This window comes from Borostomias antarcticus, assembly GCF_949987555.1.
Source record: "Borostomias antarcticus genome assembly, chromosome: 6".
In the NCBI taxonomy this organism is placed as follows: domain Eukaryota; kingdom Metazoa; phylum Chordata; class Actinopteri; order Stomiiformes; family Stomiidae; genus Borostomias; species Borostomias antarcticus.
The window spans coordinates 10415865-10439583 of record NC_140239.1 but is presented as its reverse complement, the minus strand read 5'-3'; the positions used below and the strand labels follow the sequence as shown (position 1 = coordinate 10439583).

The 23719-nt window shown below is 46.5% G+C and overlaps 2 protein-coding genes across 2 annotated transcripts; one reads left to right on the top strand and one right to left on the bottom strand.

Annotated features, from left to right (window-relative positions):
* Positions 1 to 1973: 1973 nt before the first annotated feature.
* On the bottom strand, positions 1974 to 7785 carry spring1 (SREBF pathway regulator in golgi 1). The gene is made up of 5 exons (XM_084440303.1): positions 7185 to 7785; positions 6924 to 7080; positions 6315 to 6466; positions 4859 to 4972; positions 1974 to 2396 (listed from the first exon to the last, which is right to left on the bottom strand). The coding sequence occupies exons 1-5, from the start codon at positions 7275 to 7277 to the stop codon at positions 2313 to 2315; spliced, it is 600 nt and encodes a 199-aa protein (XP_084296429.1). The 5' UTR covers positions 7278 to 7785; the 3' UTR covers positions 1974 to 2312.
* Positions 7786 to 8328: 543 nt separating this feature from the next.
* rnft2 (ring finger protein, transmembrane 2) lies at positions 8329 to 23411 on the top strand. The gene is made up of 9 exons (XM_084440304.1): positions 8329 to 8485; positions 8641 to 9194; positions 9898 to 9974; positions 10579 to 10679; positions 11101 to 11254; positions 15575 to 15724; positions 16442 to 16507; positions 21561 to 21662; positions 22173 to 23411. Exons 1-9 carry the CDS (start codon positions 8439 to 8441, stop codon positions 22305 to 22307), a joined length of 1386 nt encoding a protein of 461 aa, XP_084296430.1. The 5' UTR covers positions 8329 to 8438; the 3' UTR covers positions 22308 to 23411.
* The last annotated feature ends 308 nt before the right edge of the window (positions 23412 to 23719 follow it).

The window sequence follows — 23719 nt, the reverse complement described above, 5'->3', positions numbered from 1 at the left end:
TAAGATGGCTTCTATCATACTGTAAAATTAGAATTGCAGCAGCCATACATTATCATACATTAGCTGCCCATCAGTGATTTAATTGAATGGGACATCACGGCGTCCTACAACTAACGACTGTTAGTGTCAGCAATGAATACTAGCCAATAGGCTATTAGCTAGCTATAGCTTTGTCAAACCCAGCTAGACGTGATGCTAATTTTCACCATATTAAACTCCCATTAACTTATGCTAAAAAATGTGATATTAAAGTCGTAAGTTTTGATATAAAAAATAAATACATTGTTTTAGCCTGACAGGGGTTCTTGTTACAATTATAGGGGAAACTGAATAGCCTACTCGTACGTCATCTAGAGGTTAGCCAGCCCGTGAGAGCTCTTAACGTTATAGTTTTATGAGGGCTCAGGTCTGTAGTTCTTTATACAAGCCTGTCCCTGTGTAGCCTGGTTTCAGCAGTAGAGAGAGAGAGAGCGGAGATACACAGCAGCAGCCGAGAGAGAGTGGAGGGACGCAGCAGCAACCAAGAGAGAGAGAGAGAGAGAGAGAGAGTGGAGGGACGCAGCAGCATCAGAAGTCGAGAGAGAGTGGAGGGACGCAGCTGCAGGCAGGATGTGATACACTAGTAAGAACATGGTATTAGTATTATTCAATTTCATAAATATATGAATATTTAAGAGGTTTAACCTCTCGTCCCCAGCAAAAATTGTGTATGCAGGCTACACTGTTATATGGTCCCTACCAATGTTGAAACCAAACCTACGCCCTTGGTTTAACCTGAACCTTGCTCTATCTCTGCATGATTCATATCACACGTCATTGCTTCAAGCCTGGACTCATGACACGTGGAATATGTAAGATTCAACTTAAATGTACATTCTTTGGACAGTAAATACAATTGTTTTGTTGACAATAGATGGCAAAACTATACTGGTTCTACACATGTACACTTTTTACATTTAGCATTAAGAGAACATTAAATAGAACGTCTTACATGTACCAAAGGCTGACGTAACAGTGGGCAGTGAGAAACCATCGGGGAGAGTTGTGAGGTGGAGCGCTCAGTGGAGGAGCCCAGGTGTTCTCTGGAGAGACGGGTCTTCAGTCTCCTGAGAAAGACGGGGAGTGACTCCGCCATCCCGACCGTAGAGGAAAGCGCGTTTACAAAGCGCAAGGCTCCCAGGTGACAGCAATTAATCAAATTGCCAAGAAGGAAAATGAGGACGGCCCATAATATATTTTCTAATTACAACACACATTTTGTTTTCTCAGCCGTCAGGATGATTAATTGTTGAGCTCTAGGCGAGCGGTCCGTCAGCCTGTGGGGTTGCAGGGGGCTGACTGGTAAGAGGCCAATCTCTCTCTCCCTCCAATCTCTCTACACTTTGTAATGAATTGGCAGGTGGACCGAGCATTGACAAACAGATAACCCTGGCTGTCGAGTCTCAACTATGGGAGTTAACTGTGTAGCCAAGGAGATGAAAGATATTCCCAGCACAGATGGCCACCTCTTTATCAAATCAGGCTAGCTTGGAGCAATTAACAGTACCTTAAAACTCACACACATTTTCAACCTCTGATAAAAAGTTTTTGCTTTAAAGCAGCAGTATGCTAATCTCAAGATATTTGATGCTTCTAACTTCAAGTAACACTCATCATATATACACATTGTATAGCAGGTCAGTTGCAACACATATTATATAAATATTATTATACTAAAATTATTTAGACATCTTCCAGAGGCTTCAAGTATTCCAATGTAGAATAAAACAAGCTGAAACATGAAAAATAAAATACTAGTTTTCCTCCCGTGTTTTTGTTTGTTTAAATAAATAAAAAAATTAAATAAATCAAAATAATAGTCTTGTTTTGGGGAGCTCAGAGATCTGAAGAGACAATTAATTTCACAGTGTCTTTATTAAACAGCTGTCAACTTTCATGCGCTACAGACTGAAGTCACATTCTTTGTAGTTTTAAAATCTTCAACAACGAGGACTGAACATCTAATATCCTCCTCCGGGACGTCAGGTCTGAGCTGAACACCGTTACGTCTCCAGGGAAACGGCATGGGGCGGACCCTAAAGGAGAGGCTGCTATGACATGTCACCCGATGATCATCACTGATGAGGTTATGAGGCATTCTATGCACTTATGAAGTGTAAATATTCACATATCTGTCCGTTTTCCTGTGAGGTTAAGAAGGTGTTCTTGGAAGCTCCTTCCAGGGCTGGTGTTGAGATGGTGAGGGCTTGGTTTCTCCATGTGTGACTGGAATATTGTCCTTTTTTCAGTCCCCACAGGAGTGGATTGAGCGGTCATACAGGCAGGAGCTCAGGTGGGCTTTCTCCGTAGCAATACTTTGCCTGTGGATCCCTGTAGGTGTTTTCATGCTGGACACTCTGTGTGGGCGATAGGAGAGACACACCAACATTAACATTCCAAGTGTAGGAGCCAAGTACAGCTACAGGTATATAGTGTTGTGTCCCATTGGCTACTTGGGGTATTGCATGTCCTGTTTGGGCTGTGGTAGGATATTGTTATAACTAGGCTGTGTGTCAGACAGGGGTGAGGAAGGGACAGCATATTGTCTGACTGCCTGTTAAACGCCTGTTAATCCCCTTCTAGTACTGTTTATTCACATAATATGGTTAATTCAACCATGCTACTACTAATTTATTCAACCATGCTACTGCTAGTTTATTCAACCATGCTACTGCTAGTTTATTCAACTATGGTGCTGCTAGTTTATTCAACCATGCTACTGCTAGTTTATTCAACCATGCTACTGCTAGTTTATTCAACTATGGTACTGCTAGTTTATTCAACCATGCTACTGCTAGTTTATTCAACTATGGTACTGCTAGTTTATTCAACCATGCTACTGCTAGTTTATTCAACTATGCTACTGCTAGTTTTTTCAACTATGCTACTGCTAGTTTTTTCAACTATGCTACTGCTAGTTTATTCAACCATGCTACTGCTAGTTTATTCAACCATGCTACTGCTAGTTTATTCAACTATGGTACTGCTAGTTTATTCAACCATGCTACTGCTAGTTTATTCAACCATGCTACTGCTAGTTTATTCAACTATGGTACTGCTAGTTTATTCAATTATGGTACTGCTAGTTTATAAAACTATGATACTGCTAGTTTATTCAACCATGCTACTGATAGTTTATTCAACTATGGTACTGCTAGTTTATAAAACTATGGTACTGCTAGTTTATTCAACTATGGTACTGCTAGTTTATAAAACTATGGTACTGCTAGTTTATTCAACTATGGTACTGCTAGTTTATTCAACTATGGTACTGCTAGTTTATTCAACTATGGTACTGCTAGTTTATTCAACTATGGTACTGCTAGTTTATTCAACTATGGTACTGCTAGTTTATTCAACCATGCTACTGCTAGTTTATTCAACCATGCTACTGCTAGTTTATTCAACCATGCTACTGCTAGTTTATTCAACTATGCTACTGCTAGTTTATTCAACTATGATACTGCTAGTTTATTCAACTATGATACTGCTAGTTTATTCAACTATGATACTGCTAGTTTATTCAACCATGCTACTGCTAGTTTATTCAACCATGCTACTGCTAGTTTATTCAACTATGGTACTGCTAGTTTATTCAATTATGGTACTGCTAGTTTATAAAACTATGATACTGCTAGTTTATTCAACCATGCTACTGCTAGTTTATTCAACTATGGTACTGCTAGTTTATAAAACTATGGTACTGCTAGTTTATTCAACTATGATATTGCTAGTTTATTCAACTATGGTACTGCTAGTTTATAAAACTATGATACTGCTAGTTTATTCAACTATGGTACTGCTAGTTTATTCAACTATGGTACTGCTAGTTTATTCAACTATGGTACTGCTAGTTTATTCAACTATGGTACTGCTAGTTTATTCAACTATGGTACTGCTAGTTTATTCAACTATGGTACTGCGAGTTTATTCAACTATGGTACTGCTAGTTTATTCAACTATGGCACTGCTAAGATCTGGATTCTTGGAAACGGCTGGGAACAGTATTTTACTCCCACACTGAGCCTTTCAGCAACCTTTAGTTTGTTTGCAAGTAGTTGCATCATCATAACTGAAACAAGTGTTTTTTAACTGTTAAAACCCAATGACTTGCATCCATACCCAGAAAAAAAACAGTTGCGACTTTCTGACTCATATTCTCAAATAACTCAAAACTGTTTCATCACCCTCAATCTCTCTCTCTTTAGACCTCCTAATTTAAGTCTAATCAAACTCTTTAGACTTCCTAACTAAAGTCTAATCAAACTCTTTAAACCTCTTAACTTAAGTCTAATCAGACTCTTTAGCCCTCTTAAAGGAGTAGTAAAGGGAAAATGAATGTTTAGCCCTGTTTTAAGGTTACTTATGATAATGTACAATGGTTCAGATCAAAACATTGACAAAACTAGCACTTTTGAGAAAGTCTGATAATTGCTCTACCACCGTTTTAGTCATACAATGGATGTGGGTGGGCACCGTGAAAAATCATTCAAAAACATGTTAAACTCTCAATTTCAAAGACAAGAAACTCACCGAGGTGTTAGTTGGTGTTCTGACATATAATTCACCATAAAGTAAGATTCTAGTTCATCTGGAAAGGCTTTTTAATTTTATTTAGCATAGAACTATTTAGTCGCAGCACATACGTGTGTAAACTCTCTAGACCTCTTAACTTAAGTCTAATCAAACTCTTAAGACCTCCTAACTAAAGTCTAATCAAACTCTTTAGACTTCCTAACTAAAGTCTAATCAAACTCTTTAGACCGCCTAAAGTCTAATCAAACTCTTGAGACCTCCTAACTAAAGTCTGATCAGGTACCTGGGAGGAGGTGCGGCACTTGGCCAGGCAGAGCTCAAAGTGGTCCTCTACCGCTGTGAAGAGGTTCTGGAAACCGTCTGCTGCTCTGTTCAGAAAACGCTCCAACAGAGGCTGCTGCAGAGGGAGAGGGAGAGAGAGAGAGAGAGAGGGAGAGAGAGAGGGGGAAAAGGAGGGTGAGAGAGATAGAGAGAAACGGGGAGGGAGAGGGGGGACAGAGGGAGTGAGAGGGAGGGAGAGAGAGAGGGAAGAAGTGAGAGAGAGGGAGGGAAGGAGAGAGTGTGTGTGTGTGAGAGAGAGAGAGAGAGAGAAAGAGAGAGAGAATAAAATGTTAGAGAGATCTTATCAGTGAGTTTCATCTCATTGTGAAGTCAATGTGGGTAATGAGATTATGATGAGATCAGGGGCGTAGATTCACTTTTATTCCCATGGGTTTTTTTCATCTCAAAGGGGCCCCTAGCCTGTCTGTCAATCAAAAATATGTTTCTAATAATATATTCATTAAAATAGCCTATTGAATTTATCTTAATTTGTACCAGCTGAAACATATAGCTGTGATATACTGGAGCTATATAAACTTATTTCTACATAAGAACGAGGACCGGGGATAACAAAAGACGTGTTCTTTATTATAAGGACGAGACCAGACTAAACATGACACAGCACTTCCAGGCATCAACTGCAGTTACGTAGTCACCAGTAGGCCTAGTATGTGCTAGAACTCCACAACAAATAGTATAGCCATACTAATGTAAGACAAATCACTAGGCTCAATAGGCTATACGGTATTTTCACTCAATTCGCTCAGAGGCAACATGTCATGGTAAAGGCTATAAGCCTAATAATCCAATGTAGGCTACTCAAAAAAAAGTTTAACACATGAAAAAAGACTAAAAATATTTAAAAGTAGGCTATTCCTGGAATGTGTAGACTATCTGATCTATGTTCTTCTTTTCTTCATCCTCGCAAATTTCTCATTTAGGATTTGCACTAAACCCTCTTTCTGCTTTCATGTGCTTCTATCGTTGAACTCAACCCGCCCGCCTTTTTTTCCTGCCACAATATATCCTCTAAGGGCCCGTGGGTTCGCAGAACCCACGCGCCCTATGCAAATTACACTACTGGCTGGATGAGATGATGATGTGGCGTGACTTCACAGACAGGACAAAGAGCTGAGTACAACCTATCACAGCCGCAGACCAGCACCTTATACTAAAGATGAGTGGTATTACTAGATATATCTATTTATACAGATTGGATGGATGGATGTACATACTTTTATTCCATACTATACTGTACTGTACACATGCTGCCTGTACATATGGGTGTATGTAGTCTCTGTTCTTTTTTATGCTTACTTGATTTTATGCTTAGACAGACAGACAGACAGACAGCTAGATAGATAGATAGATCTATCGGGCCTCCCTTCCACTGCGTGTGTGATGGCTGTCAAGGTTACCTTGTCAGGCTGCAGACAGCAGGAAACACAGTGCTCGTAGATGCTACAGCAGCCGTGGTCCAGGCAGCTCTTACAGATGTACTGTGTGGAACTGGGGGCGTTGACGTTACAGCAGCCATTCACCAGCAGGTCCTTCCTCTCACAGACGTAGCCTGGAAGATATCAACAGGTTTGTGTCCTGATTCAGCAGTTGAACAGAGGGCTCAGACAGACAAGTAGCTATAATTTTTATTTTATTTTAAATGTAACCTTTATTTAACCAGACAAGCATTTAAGAACAAGTTCTTATTTACAAAGGCGGCCTGGCAAAAAGCAAAAGCCTCTTGATGGAAAGGGGTTAGGGGGCTGAAAAATAAAACAAGGTTAAATATAAGACAACAATAATATGACAATAAAAATGGTTTGTTGCTTGTTTGTTGTTTTGTTAAGTAACTATAATGTGCCAGAACAGACAAAGTACAGTACCAGTCAAAGTGACACTTGAGAAAGTGTGCCCAGACCTTTGACTGGTACTATACATGAAGTCAGATTAGGGGCTTGGTTGATAACATGTTTGAGGACTGCAGCTCAAGGTCCAGGCTAATCAATATGCCGATCCTTCTCACTCACCCAGCTCATCGGTGAGCAGCGTCTTGCCCTGGATGGAGTTCCTGCACTGGGTGATCTGCCGGCTGCTGTTCCCGAGGTTAAAACGGACCTTCCACGGGATGCGGTGGTCGGAGTCCCTGGCCTCCAGGAGGGTACGGTCCCGTATGGTCCTCTCCTCCTGCGAAGTCACAGAAGACAGGCGTATCAAAATCACTGCATCGTAGCAACCTGCTTTGCTCCGACATGGCTTTAGGACAGAGAGAGAACGGTTCACTACTGTACCTGTTTCAGGGTGCTGGTGAGGAAGTAGATCAAGGATAGCCCAAAGACTACCCCTAAAACCCAGCGTTTTCTTAGTAACCGCCGTAGCACCATGGCATGACGTTCTGGTGAGTCTTCTTGCGACCCTCCAGTCCCGGAGGAATTGAACTGCAGCAACGCTGGCTAGCTAACCGTGACAAGCTAACGTAAAGCTAGCTAGTGTTTGGGACAGGCTACCTAGCCGCTAGATAGATAGTGTTTGGGACAGGCTATCTTTAACGAGGTCCAACAAATCTACCTGGCAAATGAGACTCAATGCACAGCACGGGATTTATAAGCTAGCCAGCAACAAGCTAACCCATTTCCCTGGCTTCACAATGACTGCCTTGTTACCCTGGCAGCCTGCTAACATAAACTAGGCTAGTCACGTTAGCTAGCTAACTGTGTTAGCTAGTTTACTTTAGCTGTTGGACACGTCAAATAGCACAATGCAGCATCGCATGAAATGCAAATCTCCCACGGCGATTACAGCTCGATAACTAGCGCCATATCTTGTTATGTACCCTAATATTTTCGCAAAGGAACACAAATGCTAGCGATCACGTCCATGGAAGCCATATCATCCTCCACCATCACAACAAAAAGTAGTGTCAATAACCAAACTCATATCCGGTAGAGTTCTTTCGGGGGATTTCAAAATAAAGGTCACGCGTGATTTGACTTTATGAGAACACGTAAAAAGAACGCTTTTTGTCAGAAATACTATAGAACACCACACAAAATAAATAATATATCCCAATGGCATTCCTTCTTCGACCTGCTGTGGTAGGAGCGGCTCTAGCTTCAGTCCGTGCTCTTATTCTGAAAAGCGATTGCGTAGAGCTCCAAACACGGATATGGCGTAGTGGGAAAACAGGCGCCGATTGGTCAGTAAGCAATCATTGTAGTCTACAGGAAAAACAACGTGAGCTTCGCTGTCAGGGTATCAACACCACAAGCAGAAGAATGACAGGGGATAAGGATGGTATGATTCAGGTGAATCCAATCATTTACAGGCAATGGTGTCCATATTCGCTACATTCATTATGTTCATAATATAGCTAGTTACATCCCATTCAACATGCAATAGGCTGTAATGCATCATCGTGGGTCGCAACGGCATTTTGTACGTTATATAATCTAGCTCATTTGAATGCGTGTGTTCATCCCAAAAACATGATCACCTCTTGTCTGCATCGACAGAACATGATCATCCGGTGACAAAGTGATCGTGCCATGCAGAGGAGACACAGCAGTAACACGGAGGCCGTGCCACCTGAAAGGTCAATAAGAAACACCCTGTGTCACTGTCAACAAGTTTAGAATACATCCTGTCATGTAAATGTCCCTCTCTTACTAACCAGGAAGGTGGGAGCCCATGCAGGACCGGCATGCCTTAGACTAAACTCCCCCCCTCCTGTCTAACCTGACCCCGCAGGAGCCGTAGCCAGACCCTGGGATCCGAGAGCAACCTGGACGGAGGAGGAGGCGGAGGGGTGTTTGACTCGCCCACCTCCCCCCAGCAGCTCTTCTCCCTGGTGGGGGTCTCGTCCGCCTCCGTCGTCCCCTCCTCTGCACCCTTCCAGGCTGGAGGCCTCGTCCTGGCCTCTAACCCAGAGGTCTTCATCCAAATGACCAGCTCGTCCCGCGAGGAGGGGGGAGGAGGAGGAGGAGGAGGAGGGGGAGGGGGGGGAGGCGCCCACCACCACCACCACCACCACCGCTCAGAGGGGAGCCCCTTCCTGACCCGGCCGGCCCCTCACCACCACCATCCCTTCCACCCCCAGGCCCTGCAGCACCGCGGCTCCTCCCTGCTCCACTCCGCCGCCGCCTCCGTGGGGGGCGGGGACAGGCAGGGGGGCCGGGAGGAGGGCCCGGAGGACCCGCCGGCGCCGGCGCTGTCGGAGCTGAAGGCCGTGGCGACCTGGCTGCACAGGGGCTTCCCCTTCATCCTCATCCTCCTGGCCAAAGTCTGCTTCCAGCACAAGCTGGGTGAGCTGCTCGTCTCTGGCCGGACGCAGGGAAGTGGCGAAAGTGCACACGGCTCTGAGATTTGAGAGTAATATCGGGTGATCCGATAGGAGGGATAGTTGAAGAACCAGCACTCACGGAAAACATAGTAGTCTTTAGATTTCTTGCTCAAAGGGACATGTTTCAGCCTTAAAGGGGTAGTGTGCTATGTTGGACTTTTAGCCCCATAGGCTCTGTGCACCAGCTCCACTACTTCCTGAAAGTCACTTGGCATCTTTATTTCCTGTCCTATATGATTGGATTAAGTGATTAATCAGGTGTGCGGCAGACCCAGCGCACACCTGATTAATCACTTAATCCAATCATATTGGACAGGAAATAAAGATGCCAAGTGACTTTCAGGAAGTAGTGAAGCTGGTGCACAGAGCCTATTTGTGTTTTTATGCGGGCTCTCACTGGGCTACAATGGAAGTCAACAGGGCATCCATAAACGCGCTGGAAAAACTATGATAAATGTGTTTTTCCGAGACAGGAAGCAGAGGGGTGTAATCTTACCAGTCTCAGTATGCTCTCCTGTGAAATGTATCGCAATCTGAATATTTTTAAGTGTTGGGCATGACTTACACATAGTCCTCTCCGGGAGCAGTGAAAACAAGCATCTGGGGAATGCCAATGTCCAAGCCATCTAGCTGTGTGTATCTAGCTGTGTGTATCTCTTTGGCAGGTATTGCAGTGTGTGTTGGAATGGCCAGCACTTTCGCCTTCGCTAACTCCACCTTCAAGCATCAGGTGTCACTTCGGGTAATTCCTCTCACATCCTGCCTAGTTGTGTTATGTCAGTGATAGTGTAAATAAAAAGATGTCATGGAGGAGCAGCCTGTATACTGTAGTTGTAACAGTATAGTGTAAATGAAGAGATACAGTATCATGAAGCAGTCTGTATAGTTGTAACAGTATATCAGTGATCAGTACTACAACAATCCTCCCTCTTAAGCACCTATTGTATTTTAGATTGCTATTCTTGCACTTTGACTTCAGCACTAGATTATACTCTTAGTCACTTGTTTTAGAAAGAAGATGCACTTGTGAGTTCTGGCAAGTAGTACTTAGTCGCTTTGGATAAAAGCATCTGCTAAATGAATGTTAATGTAATGTATATCAGTGATAGTGTAAATAAAGAGATAACAGTATATCAGTGATGGTGTAAATAAAGAGATAACAGTATATCAGTGATAGTGTAAATAAAGAGATAACAGTATATCAGTGATGGTGTAAATAAAGAGATAACAGTATATCAGTGATGGTGTAAATAAAGAGATAACAGTATATCAGTGATAGTGTAAATAAAGAGATAACAGTATATCAGTGATAGTGTAAATGAAGAGATGTGGTGCTCTGTGTCCAGGAGGAGCGTTCCGTGTTAGTGGCTCTCTGGATCATGGTGTTCCTGGCCGGGAACGTCGGCTACCTGTACTACACCTTCAGCTCTGAGGAGCTCTACAACAGGTAGAGGATGACCGAGCCGGGGCTGTCCTGACCAACCACACCATGTCTGGCCCTTAGGAATAACAGCACCATAACTGTGGTCAACTTTTTTCTGTTTCATTTACTCCCATACTGTGGTTCCTTTTTCAAATGTCTACATCAAACATGTTCAGTATTCAGTCATTTTCTGTTCGGTTATGTCATTCATTTTGTTAAGTTACATTTTATTTGATTTCTGTTTTCTTCAGGAGTCATTTGCAATGTGCTGTCTTGTCCTGTGAGTACTTTATATTCACTGTTTCATCGTTTCGCCCTCCACGTTTAAGTTTGTCTTTCTCTGACTGTTATTATATCTTCCACTGGTCCGTCCATTCAGCCAACCGGATCAGAACCGTACTCAGCTGATTATCCCAGGGTCTGATACGTCGCTTCCTGTCCACAGTCTCATGTTTTCCAAGCCCAACATCAACAGTTCGGACTTCTTCGATCTGATCTGGGCCGTGGGCATCACCGACTTCGTCCTGAAGTACCTCACCATCGCCATGAAGTGTCTGATCCTCTTCCTGCCCAAGATCCTCCTGGCTTTTAAATCCAGGGTAAGAGGGACGTCTCTCCATCGGTCTCTCCCTCTACTCTCTCTCTCCCTAAATTCTCTCTCTCTCTCTTTCTCTCTCTCTCCCTCCCCCTCAATTCTCTCTACTCTTTCTCCCTCTCAATTCTCTCTCTCTCTCTCTCTCTCTCTCTCTCTCTCCCCCTCAATTCTCTCTACTCTTTCTCCCCCTCAATTCTCTCTCTCTCTCTCTCTCTCTCCCCCTCAATTCTCTCTACTCTTTCTCCCCCTCAATTCTCTCTCTCTCTCTCTTTCTATTTCTCTCTTTCTCTTCCTCTCTTTCTATTCCTCTCTTTCTCCCCCTCTCTCTCTTGCTCTTTGTCTATTATGAAATTGACAATTATGATGATGATGATGATGATGATGAAGATCACATTCACATGTCTTGAGTACTTGACTGTAGCAGGCTCTGAGATGAGAGGGGTGTTTTATATTTTTATATTCATGTCTTCAACATGTCCTGTGGTGTCTCACTGGGCTACGGTGTTTGAAATTCATGAGGTTTTTACTAATCTCCTTCAGGCTCACAGTTTGTGAGTGTTTGTTGTGCAGAGCTGTGTGTGTGTGTGTGTGTGTGTGTGCATGTCCGTGTGCATATGTGTGTGTGTGTGTGTGCATGTCCGTGTGCATATGTGTGTGTGTGTGTGTGTGTGCATGTCCGTGTGCCTGTGTGTGTGTGTGTGTGTGTGTGTGTGTGTGTGTGTGTGTGTGCGCGCGTGTGTGTGTGCGCGTGCGTGCGTGTACACACGTCTTTTGGTGTTTGGGTTTAGCTGTTAGCCTTGGGTTTCATGGAGTGTGACTTGGATTAGATTTTCCACTGGTAAACAGGCCAATCAGAGAGCAGGCTGCCTCTGAGCTCATCTCTCCCTGGTGGGGTGTGGGGGAGGAGGGGCAGGGTGAGGTCATCAGTCCCGGGGGCTCCACTATTTCTGCCCCCCCCGACACACACACACACAGCCCTTGGTTGCTGGCCATGGCATCACTACATAGCCCTAACCACCCCCATCGTCACCCTGTGCCCGACCTCCGTGCCGGCCCAAACAGCCCCGCTTGCCGCCCAGTCCCGGCCCCCCACAGAACCGCCCCTGTCCAGAACCAGGCCCCCAGCTGATGAAGTCACCATGACGGCATCAGCCACTCCGCTTCATTACCCTGCCTGATATAGGGCCGGATAATGACCTCATGCGAGCAGGGTGACTGCAAGTCTGTGCAGGCGACGGCGTGCTAGCGTATCGTAGCCCAGCCCAGGACACCAGGACTAAGACAACGTTCTAGCGTAGCCCAGCCAGGACACCAGGACTAAGACAGCGTGCTAGCGTAGCCCAGCCCAGCCCAGGACACCAGGACTAAGACAGCGTGCTAGCGTAGCCCAGCCCAGCCCAGCACACCAGGACTAACACAGCATGCTAGCGTAGCCCAGCCCAGCCCAGGACACCAGGACAAAGACAGCGTGCTAGCTTAGCCCAGCCCAGCCCACGAGGAGTAAGACAGCGTGCTAGCGTAGCTCCGCCCAGCACAGGACACCAGGACTAAGACAGCGTGCTAGCGTAGCTCCGCCCAGCACAGGACACCAGGACTAAGACAGCGTGCTAGCGTAGCCCAGCCCAGGACACCAGGACTAAGACAGCGTGCTAGCGTAGCCCAGCCCAGGACACCAGGACTAAGACAGCGTGCTAGCGTAGCCCAGCCCAGGACACCAGGACTAAGACAGCGTGCTAGCCCAGCCCAGGACACCAGGACTAAGACAGCGTGCTAGCGTAGCCCAGCCAGGACACCAGGACTAAGACAGCGTGCTAGCGTAGCCCAGCCCAGGACACCAGGACTAAGACAGTGTGCTAGCGTAGCCCAGCCCAGGACACCAGAACCAAGACCGATCAGGCTCTGCTGTGTTTGGTTGAGCTGTATGGTATTTATGAGTTGTTGAGAGTAATATGAAGAAAGTCAATGCATTCTCCAGAGGATGTCACATCTTCTGGCCACAAAGGATTTCCAATGAGGACCTGTATAAAAACACAAACTGTAGCAATGTGGTGCTGGAAATTAAACAGCAATTGAAAGCCAATGGCTCGGACATGTCCTCAGAATGGACCAGGACTGTGTCCCCAAAGTAGCCTTGAGATGGACTCCACCTGGAAAGAGGAAACACAGGAGGCCAAAAACAACCTGGTGAAGAACTGTGACCTCTGACCTGAAGACGTCTAACCTAACCTGGGGCACAACATGCTGCACAGGACAGGACCAGATGGAAGCAGATAGTCGCAGCCTTATGTTCCTCAAGGAACGAAGAGGATTAAAGGACAATGCTCGTTTTTGACAACCTGGACCTTATTTACGACATATTATAAGACGTTTGACTCACCGAGATCACTTTGGTGTAGTTCGGAGGCCTGTAGAAGAAATGTAAAATCCAGCGCGAGCCAGTATATCCATGTAATGCCGGTGATCGGGGCAACGGGAATGCAGCTTCTAAAAATCTATTTTCTGCCGCGAAACGGTTGTTTTCATCAATCTGTCTGGATGGATCGCTAGTTGTGCTTACATAGAGCATAACTGTTGTGGTTTTCACATGCCATGATCTTTAGAAACGTCTTTCGAAACGAAATAGCTTCCTCACTTGCTCCAGCACTTATGCGCACAGCGTGCTGGAGCAAGTAAGGAAGCTATTTCGTGTCAAACGACGTTTCTAAAGATCATATTACAGAGGCATGGGAAATACCACAACAGGCCTATGCTCTCTATGTCACCACAACTAGCGATTCATCCAGACAGATTGATGAAAACAACCGTTTCGCGGCAGAAAATAGATTTATAGAAGCTGCATTCTCGTTGCCCCGATCACCGCCATTACATGGATATACTGGCTCGCGCTGGATTTTACATTTCTTCTACAGGCCTCCGAACTACACCAAAGTTATCTCGGTGAGTCAAACGTCTTATAATATGTCGTAAATAAGGTCCAGGTTGTCAAAAACGAGCATTGTCCTTTAAGTAAGTAAGCAGGTAAGTAAGTAAGTATGGTATTTAAGTTTGCTTTGTTTCTTTACCGTCCGAGACTCCTCCCTCCCTGGCTCAGTTTTGGCTCCGTCGGTGAAGCTCCGCCCCCTAGGGAAGGCGTCCGCCCTGAGTAGGACTTAATGAGGACACGCTCCCACACCCGAGGGACCCTAACCCTCCCCTAACCACTGACTGGGGGGTCAAGAGGTCAACGGCGCTAATAAAAAGCAACAAGCAGCGAGTCCCAGGAAAGTGCTTTACAGGAAGTAGTTGGCCGTCGTCCAGCTCTGGTTTGACAGGCGGCGTGGCCGTGGCGGTTGGGCGGGAAAGGAGGCCGGGGGGAAGATGGATAGCCTACTGAGCCGAGCTCCTCCCGAACGCATCAATCTCTGTCAGCTGGCCCGGCGCTCCGGACGCCATCGGGGAAGCTGGGACGATGATGCGGGGGGAACACGCCAGGCTTGGGTTTTGGGAGCATCTGTTCTTAACCTCCCGCCTAATTCACTCAGTTTTGGTTTGTAGCAGCAGGGACTCTCGGCTGTGAATAGTGCCACCACTACTAGTGCCACACGCACGCACACACACACGCACACACACACCCTGTGGCGCGTCGGTTGGAGAGCGAGAAACGGCCTCCTCCTGGCCCCGGGGCCGGGCTGTGTGCGGGGAGCAGGTGGACGGGGCGGGTGCCAGTTTCCTGGCCGTGTTGGGGAACGGCCTGTGTGGCTGTGAAACCGCAGAGCCCTGCGGAGCCCTGGAAGGCGGCCATCTTGGGCGCTGGAGGAGGCATGCTGTCTGAAAGCTGTTAGACAGACAAAGCCTCTCTCTCTCTCTCTCTCTCTGCTTCATGAAGATTCAGTAGATCCTAGAATCCTTCATCCACAAGCACGCATGTGTGTGTGTGTGTGTGTGTGTGTGTGTGTGTGTGTATGTGTGTGTGTGTGTGTGTGTGTGTGCGTGTGTGTGTGTGTGTGTGTGTGTGTGTGAGAAGATCAAACCCTCCAGCCATCTCTGTCTGTATGTATGTATACTGTGTATGTATGTGATACCTATGCTGTTCGTGTGTGTGTATGTGGGGATAATATAACTGTGTGTGCGTGTGCACGTGTGCGTGTGTGTGTGTGTGCGTGTGCGTGAGAGAAGATCAAACCCTCCAGCCATCTCTGTCTGTATGTATACTGTGTATGTATACTGTGTATGTATGTGATACCTATGCTGTTCGTGTGTGTGTATGTGGGGATAATATAACTGTGTGTGCGCGTGTGTGGGTGTGTGTGTGTGTGTGCGTGTGTGTGCATGTGGGTGTGTCCAGGGTAAGTTCTACCTGGTGCTGGAGGAATTGAGCCAGCTGCTGCGGGCCTTGGTGCCCATCCAGCTGTGGTACCAGTACATCATGGGAGAGGATCCCTCCAGCAGCTACTTCCTGGGGGCCGTGCTCATCATCATATACAGCCTCTGTAAGGTGAGGACGAACATACTGTACTGTACATCTGGGATTTGTAGTTCTACTATGCTCATCATCATATACAACCTCTGCAAGGTAAGGACGGATATACTGTACACCTGGGATTTGTAGTTCTACTATGCTAATCATATACAGTACAGTCTGCAAGGTTCTATGCTCATCATCATGTACAGCCTCTGCACCTGTTGAACCTGGGATTTGTAGTTCTATGGGTAATACAGTAGTTTTCGTTTTTAGAAAAACTGGGCTGCTTGTGTGTGTGTGTGTGTGTGTGTGTGTGTGTGTTTGTGTGTGTGCATGTGCGTGCGTGCGTGCATACCTTGATAAGAAACCAGCGTGAATCAGGAGATGTGTGTGTCCACCAAACATTTAGAAATGTGTGACGTGACTCTGGTCTGCGTGCCACTGAGGGCTGTTACACAAGATGAGCAGTTCCGTGAGAATTGGATATGAAACTCATTAGTCACGGTGAGTAGGACTACAGGGCCGACCCAGAAGCCCCTGCAGGCGTGCCAGAGAGACAGGAAGAGAGGCTGCGGGGTCGCTGACGGGGTGAGGTGAAGTTCGCGCCCTGCCACGCCCCCGGAGAGCAGAGACGCTGGGGGGGGGGGGGGGGGGGGTGAGGGTAGTCAGGGGGTTTTGTGGAATTTCAGCCTCAGTGGTGTTTGTTCATCAGTGGAGCCGTCCTGACTCAGCGCTGTTGTTGTCTTGCAGTCGTTCGACCTCTGTGGGAGAATCACCTCCATCCGCAAGGCCATGGCCGTCCTCTGCAACTCCCAGGTAAAAACCCTGACCCTACACACTACTACCCTGACCCTATACTACCCCCCTGACCCTGTATACTACCACCCTGACCCTTAATACTACCACCCTGACCCTACACACTACCCCACTGACCCTATACTACCCCCCTGACCCTGTATACTACCACCCTGACCCTTAATACTACCACTCTGACCCCACACACTACCCCCTGAACCTAAATACTACCACCCTGACCCTATATACTGCACTACCACCCTAAATACTACCACCCTGACCCTTAATACTCTACTACCACCCTGACCCTAAATACTACCACCCTGACCCTAAATACTACCACCCTGACCCTAAATACTACCACCCTGACCCTAAATACTGTACTACCACCCTGACCCTAAATACTACCACCCTGACCCTAAATACTACCACCCTGACCCTAAATACTACCACCCTGACCCTAAATACTGCACTACCACCCTGACCATAAATACTACCCCCTGACACTAAATACTACCACCCTGACCCTAAATACTGCACTACCACCCTGACCCTAAATACTACCACCCTGACCCTAAATACTACCACCCTGACCCTAAATACTACCACCCTGACCCTAAATACTGTTCTACCACCCTGACCCTAAATACTACCACCCTGAACCTAACCCTGTATACTACCACCCTGACCCTAAATACTACCACCCTGACCCTAAATACTACCACCCTGACCCTTAATACTACCACCCTGACCCTAAATACTACCACCCTGACCCTAAATACTACCACCCTGACCCTACATACTACCACCCTGACGCTAAATACTACCACCCTAACCCTAAATACTACCACCTTGACCTTAAACCTTAAATACTACCGCCCTGACCCTAAATACTGTACTACCACCCTGACCCTAAATACTACCACTTTGACCCTAAATACTACCACCCTGACCCTTAATACTGTACTACCACCCTGACCCTAAATACTACCACTTTGACCCTAAATACTACCACCCTGACCCTAAATACTACCACCCTGACCCTAAATACTACCACCCTGACCCCTAAATACTGCACTACCACCCTGACCCCTAAATACTGTACTACCACCCTGACCCTAAATACTACCACCCTGACCCTAAATACTACCACCCTGACCCTAAATACTGTACTACCACCCTGACCCTAAATACTACCACCCTGACCCTAAATACTACCACCCTGACCCTAAATACTACCACCCTGAACCTAAATACTGTACTACCACCCTGACCCCTAAATACTGTACTACCACCCTGACCCTAAATACTACCACCCTGACCCTAAATACTACCACCCTGACCCTAAATACTACCACCCTGACCCCTAAATACTGCACTACCACCCTGACCCTAAATACTACCACCCTGACCCTAAATACTACCACCCTGACCCTAAATACTACACTACCACCCTGACCCTAAATAGTACCACCCTGACCCTAAATACTACCACCCTGACCCTAAATACTACCACCCTGACCCTAAATACTGTACTACCACCCTGACCCTAAATACTACCACCCTGACCCTAAATACTGCACTACCACCCTGACCCTAAATAGTACCACCCTGACCCTAAATACTACCACCCTGACCCTAAATACTACCACCCTGACCCTAAATACTGTACTACCACCCTGACCCTAAATACTGTACTACCACCCTGACCCTAAATACTACCACCCTGACCCTAAATACTACCACCCTGACCCCTAAATACTGCACTACCACCCTGACCCTAAATAGTACCACTCTGACCCTAAATACTACCACCCTGACCCTAAATACTACCACCCTGACCCTAAATACTACCACCCTGACCCTACATACTACCACCCTGACGCTAAATACTACCACCCTGACCCTAAATACTACCACCCTGACCTTAAATACTACCACCTTGACCTTAAACCTTAAATACTACCGCCCTGACCCTAAATACTGTACTACCACCCTGACCCTAAATACTACCACTTTGACCCTAAATACTACCACCCTGACCCTAAATACTACCACCCTGACCCTAAATACTACCACCCTGACCCTAAATACTACCACCCTGACCCTAAATACTGTACTACCACCCTGACCCTAAATACTGTACTACCACCCTGACCCTAAATACTACCACCCTGACCCTAAATACTACCACCCTGACCCCTAAATACTGCACTACCACCCTGACCCTAAATAGTACCACTCTGACCCTAAATACTACCACCCTGACCCTAAATACTACCACCCTGACCCTAAATACTACCACCCTGACCCTACATACTACCACCCTGACGCTAAATACTACCACCCTGACCCTAAATACTACCACCCTGACCTTAAATACTACCACCTTGACCTTAAACCTTAAATACTACCGCCCTGACCCTAAATACTGTACTACCACCCTGACCCTAAATACTACCACTTTGACCCTAAATACTACCACCCTGACCCTAAATACTACCACCCTGACCCTAAATACTACCACCCTGACCCTTAATACTACCACCCTGACCCTAAATACTACCACCCTGACCCTTAATACTGTACTACCACCCTGACCCTACATACTACCCCCTGACCCTGAATACTACCACCCTGACCCTAAATACTACCACCCTGAACCTAAATACTACCACCCTGACCCCTAAATACTGCACTACCACCTGACCCTAAATACTACCACTCTGACCCTAAATACTACCACCCTGACCCTAAATACTACCACCCTGACCTTAAATACTACCACCCTGACCCTAAATACTACCACCCTGACCCTTAATACTGTTCTACCACCCTGACCCTAAATACTGCACTACCACCCTGACCCTAAATACTACACTACCACCCTGACCCTAAATACTACCACCCTGACCCTAAATACTACCCCCTGACCCTAAATACTACCACCCTGACCCTAAATACTGTACTACCACCCTGACCCTAAATACTACCACCCTGACCCTAAATACTACCACCCTGACCCTAAATACTGTACTACCACCCTGACCCTAAATACTACCACCCTGACCCTAAATACTACCACCCTGACCCTAAATACTACCCCCTGACCCTAAATACTACCACCCTGACCTTAAATACTGCACTACCACCCTGACCCTAAATAGTACCACTCTGACCCTAAATACTACCACCCTGACCCTAAATACTACCACCCTGACCCTACATACTACCACCCTGACGCTAAATACTACCACCCTAACCCTAAATACTACCACCCTGACCTTAAATACTACCACCTTGACCTTAAACCTTAAATACTACCGCCCTGACCCTAAATACTGTACTACCACCCTGACCCTAAATACTACCACTTTGACCCTAAATACTACCACCCTGACCCTAAATAGTACCACTCTGACCCTAAATACTACCACCCTGACCCTAAATACTACCACTTTGACCCTAAATACTACCACCCTGACCCTAAATACTACCACCATGACCCTTAATACTGTTCTACCAACCTGACCCTAAATACTACCACCCTGACCCTAAATACTACCACCCTGACCCTAACCCTGTATACTACCACCCTGACCCTAAATACTACCACCCTGACCCTACATACTACCACCCTGACCCTTAATACTACCACCCTGACCCTAAATACTACCACCCTGACCCTTAATACTGTACTACCACCCTGACCCTACATACTGCCCCCTGACCCTGAATACTACCACCCTGACCCTAAATACTACCACCCTGACCCTAAATACTGTACTACCACCCTGAACCTAAATACTACCACCCTGACCCTTAATACTGTTCTACCACCCTGACCCTAAATACTACCACCCTGACCCTAAATACTGTTCTACCACCCTGACCCTAAATACTACCACCCTGACCCTAAATACTACCACCCTGACCCTTAATACTGCACTACCACCCTGACCCTAAATACTACCACCCTGACCCTAAATACTACCACCCTGACCCTAACCCTGTATACTACCACCCTGACCCTAAATACTGCCACCTTGACCCTAAATACTACCACCCTGACCATAAATACCACCACCCTGACCCTACATACTGGGGCGGCTGTAGCTCAGTTGGTAGAGCGGGTTGTTCAATGATCGAAGGGTCAGTGGATCGAATCCCAGCTCCGACTGTCCACATGTCGAAGTGTCTTTGAGCAAGACACCTAACCCCAAATTGTTCCCAATGAGCCGGTTAGCACCTTGCATCGCAGCTGCCGCCATTGGTGTGTGAATGGGTGAATGAGAGGCCATTGTAAAGTGCTTTGAGTGCCGCTAAGGTGGAAAAGCGCTATATAAGTGCAGTCCATTTACCATTTACCACCCTGACCTTAAATACTACCACCTTGACCTTAAATACTACCACCCTGACCCTAAATACCACCATCCTGACCCTTAATACTACCACCCTGACCCTAAATACTACCATCCTGACCCTAAATACTACCACCTTGACCCTAAATACTACCGCCCTGACCCTACATACTACCACCCTAACCCTGTATATTACCACTGTAACCCTGTATACTACCACCCTAACCCTGTATACTACCACCCTGACCCTAAATACAACCACCTTGACCCTAACCCTGTATACTACCACCCTAACCCTGTATACTACCACCCTAACTCTCTATACTACCACCCTAACCCTGACCCTGTTTACTACCACCCTGACCCTGTATACTACCACCCTAACCCTGACCCAGTATACTAAAACCCTAACCCAACCCGACATTACCAATAACCTCCATCCGTAAGGCCCTGGCCGTCCTCGGCGACACCCAGGAACAGAACGTGACCCTGATTCAGTAGCAAGTTTATGATCACTAAGTCTGTATCTAGTGAAGGTTTGTCTTGTGTACTGTTTAATGTACCTGACGTGACATTAGACTGCCCTGCATTCATTTCTGGTGTTTACTATCACAGCACTTATACATTTATTATACTTGTACACTTATACATTCAGCGTTGGTATTGACAACACGCTAAACAATGTTTGTTACCCCTCCCCCTCTCTCCCCCAGAGCTATGGCGTGCGAGCCAGCAGCCAGCAGTGCACCGAGGCCGGGGGGGTGTGCGCCATTTGTCAGGCCAACTTCCGAGACCCCATCGCCCTGCTCTGTCAGGTGAGGCCTGCCGGGCGGGGAACCAGAGCCCTTCCACCGCTTAATAATCATGAACCTCCCGACCTGCAGGTGCACACGCATGTAGGATGTTATCTAACGAGCGGGTACAGGAGAGGAAGTGCTGTGATGATGTGATGTCCTAAGGGCAACTGTCATTACCAGGTGTCTGATCGCTGTGTGAGCTCAGCATACCACTTCAGTCCGTGTAAATGTACGTCTTGTTTCAGCGCATATCCTTTCTTAACAAGCAACTAGATTATGCTCTCAGTCACTTGTTTATAAAGGAGATGCACTTGTGAGTTCTGGTGAGTAGTAGAAGGCCTAAATTGACTTTTCCTTTCCGTTAAATGCAATAATTAATTATTGTAAGTGGCTTTGGTTCAAAGCGTCAGCTAAATGTACTGTAATGTACTGTAATGTAGTGTGATGTTCTGTGATGTACTGTAATGTTCTGTGATGTTCTATAATGTTCTGTAATGTCCTGTGCTGTCCTGTCCTGTCCCCCCCCAGCACGTGTTCTGTGACGGGTGTCTGGGCCGGTGGCTGGACCGGGAGCGCTCCTGTCCCCTCTGTCGCTCCGCTGTCCAGCACACGCTGCGCTGCTGGAAGGACGGGACCACCTCCGCACACTTCCAGATATACTAGTGCTGCACACACACACACTCACACACTCACACACACACGCTGTGCTGCTGGAAGGACGGGACCACCTCCGCACACTTCCAGATATACTAGTGCTGCACACACACACACACACACACACACACACACACACACTCATCCACACACACACTCACACACACACACGCTGCGCTGCTGGAAGGACGGGACCACCTCCGCACACTTCCAGATATACTAGTGCTGCACACACACACACACACACACACACACACACACACACACACTCACACACGCTGCGCTGCTGGAAGGACGGGACCACCTCCGCACACTTACAGATAGACTTATGCTGCACACATACACACTCACACATACACACGCGCATGCACATACACACACAGACAGACACACACACACGCATGCACACGCACACACACACATATATACACACACAGACACACACACACTCACAGACAGACACACTCACACATACACACACACACAAACACACAGACACACACACACTCACACACATGCACATACACACACATACATGCACACACACCCACACACAGACCGACACAAACACACACATGCACATACACACACATGCACACACACACATACATGCACACACATACATGCGCACACACACACACACACACTTTCTCCCCAATTCTCTCTTCTTCTCCTTCTTCTTCTTCCCTATTCTCCCTCCCTCTCTCCCCCCCTCCCTCTCTCTCACACACACACTCCAGATTTGATGAAAACCCCCTTTTCCTGTCCATAGTTTGAACGCCCCTCTTGCCGTAGATCCGTCTCTCGCCGTGTGTCGCAGGTATTAAAGCTTCAGGCTCGGTGTCTCAGTGGTTCATGTACTGTGTAGTCTAGACCAGGAACATGTCCCAAGCTACTTGTTTTAACGAGGGCCAGAGTACCAGTGAACCAGTCGCTCGTTTTACCATTTCATTTCAAGCCTTTATTTCACCTCGGAGGTCCACTTAGTGAGACCCTCATTTTCGGTGGAGCCGAGTTCACAAGACAGAATTTACTGCTGTTGTATGACAGCCGCAGTCCTCCATGTGATAGGTATGTCTAACACTGCACCTTCATGTTGATACTAGCACCCTAGTTTACTGTCACTGTAGGAAGAACAGTTCTACTGAGGGTAGCTGGCTGGCATGTTGAGGTTATGCCCACTACAGCTGTCAAGAAAAATGTCAAACTAGGTGTACATGCTTGCAGTAGTACTGTAGTTGTATGTATTTGATGATTTTTCAATAAAACCATAATGATCGAAATGTTGCATGTTTTTAGTCATGTACAAGGATGACAGACACATGTTTTGGGTAAGATTTTTATCTCAAATTTGCACTATAATGCACAAGGTAATAAATATTTAAATAGGGTATAAAGAACACATTATTAAAAAGACAGAT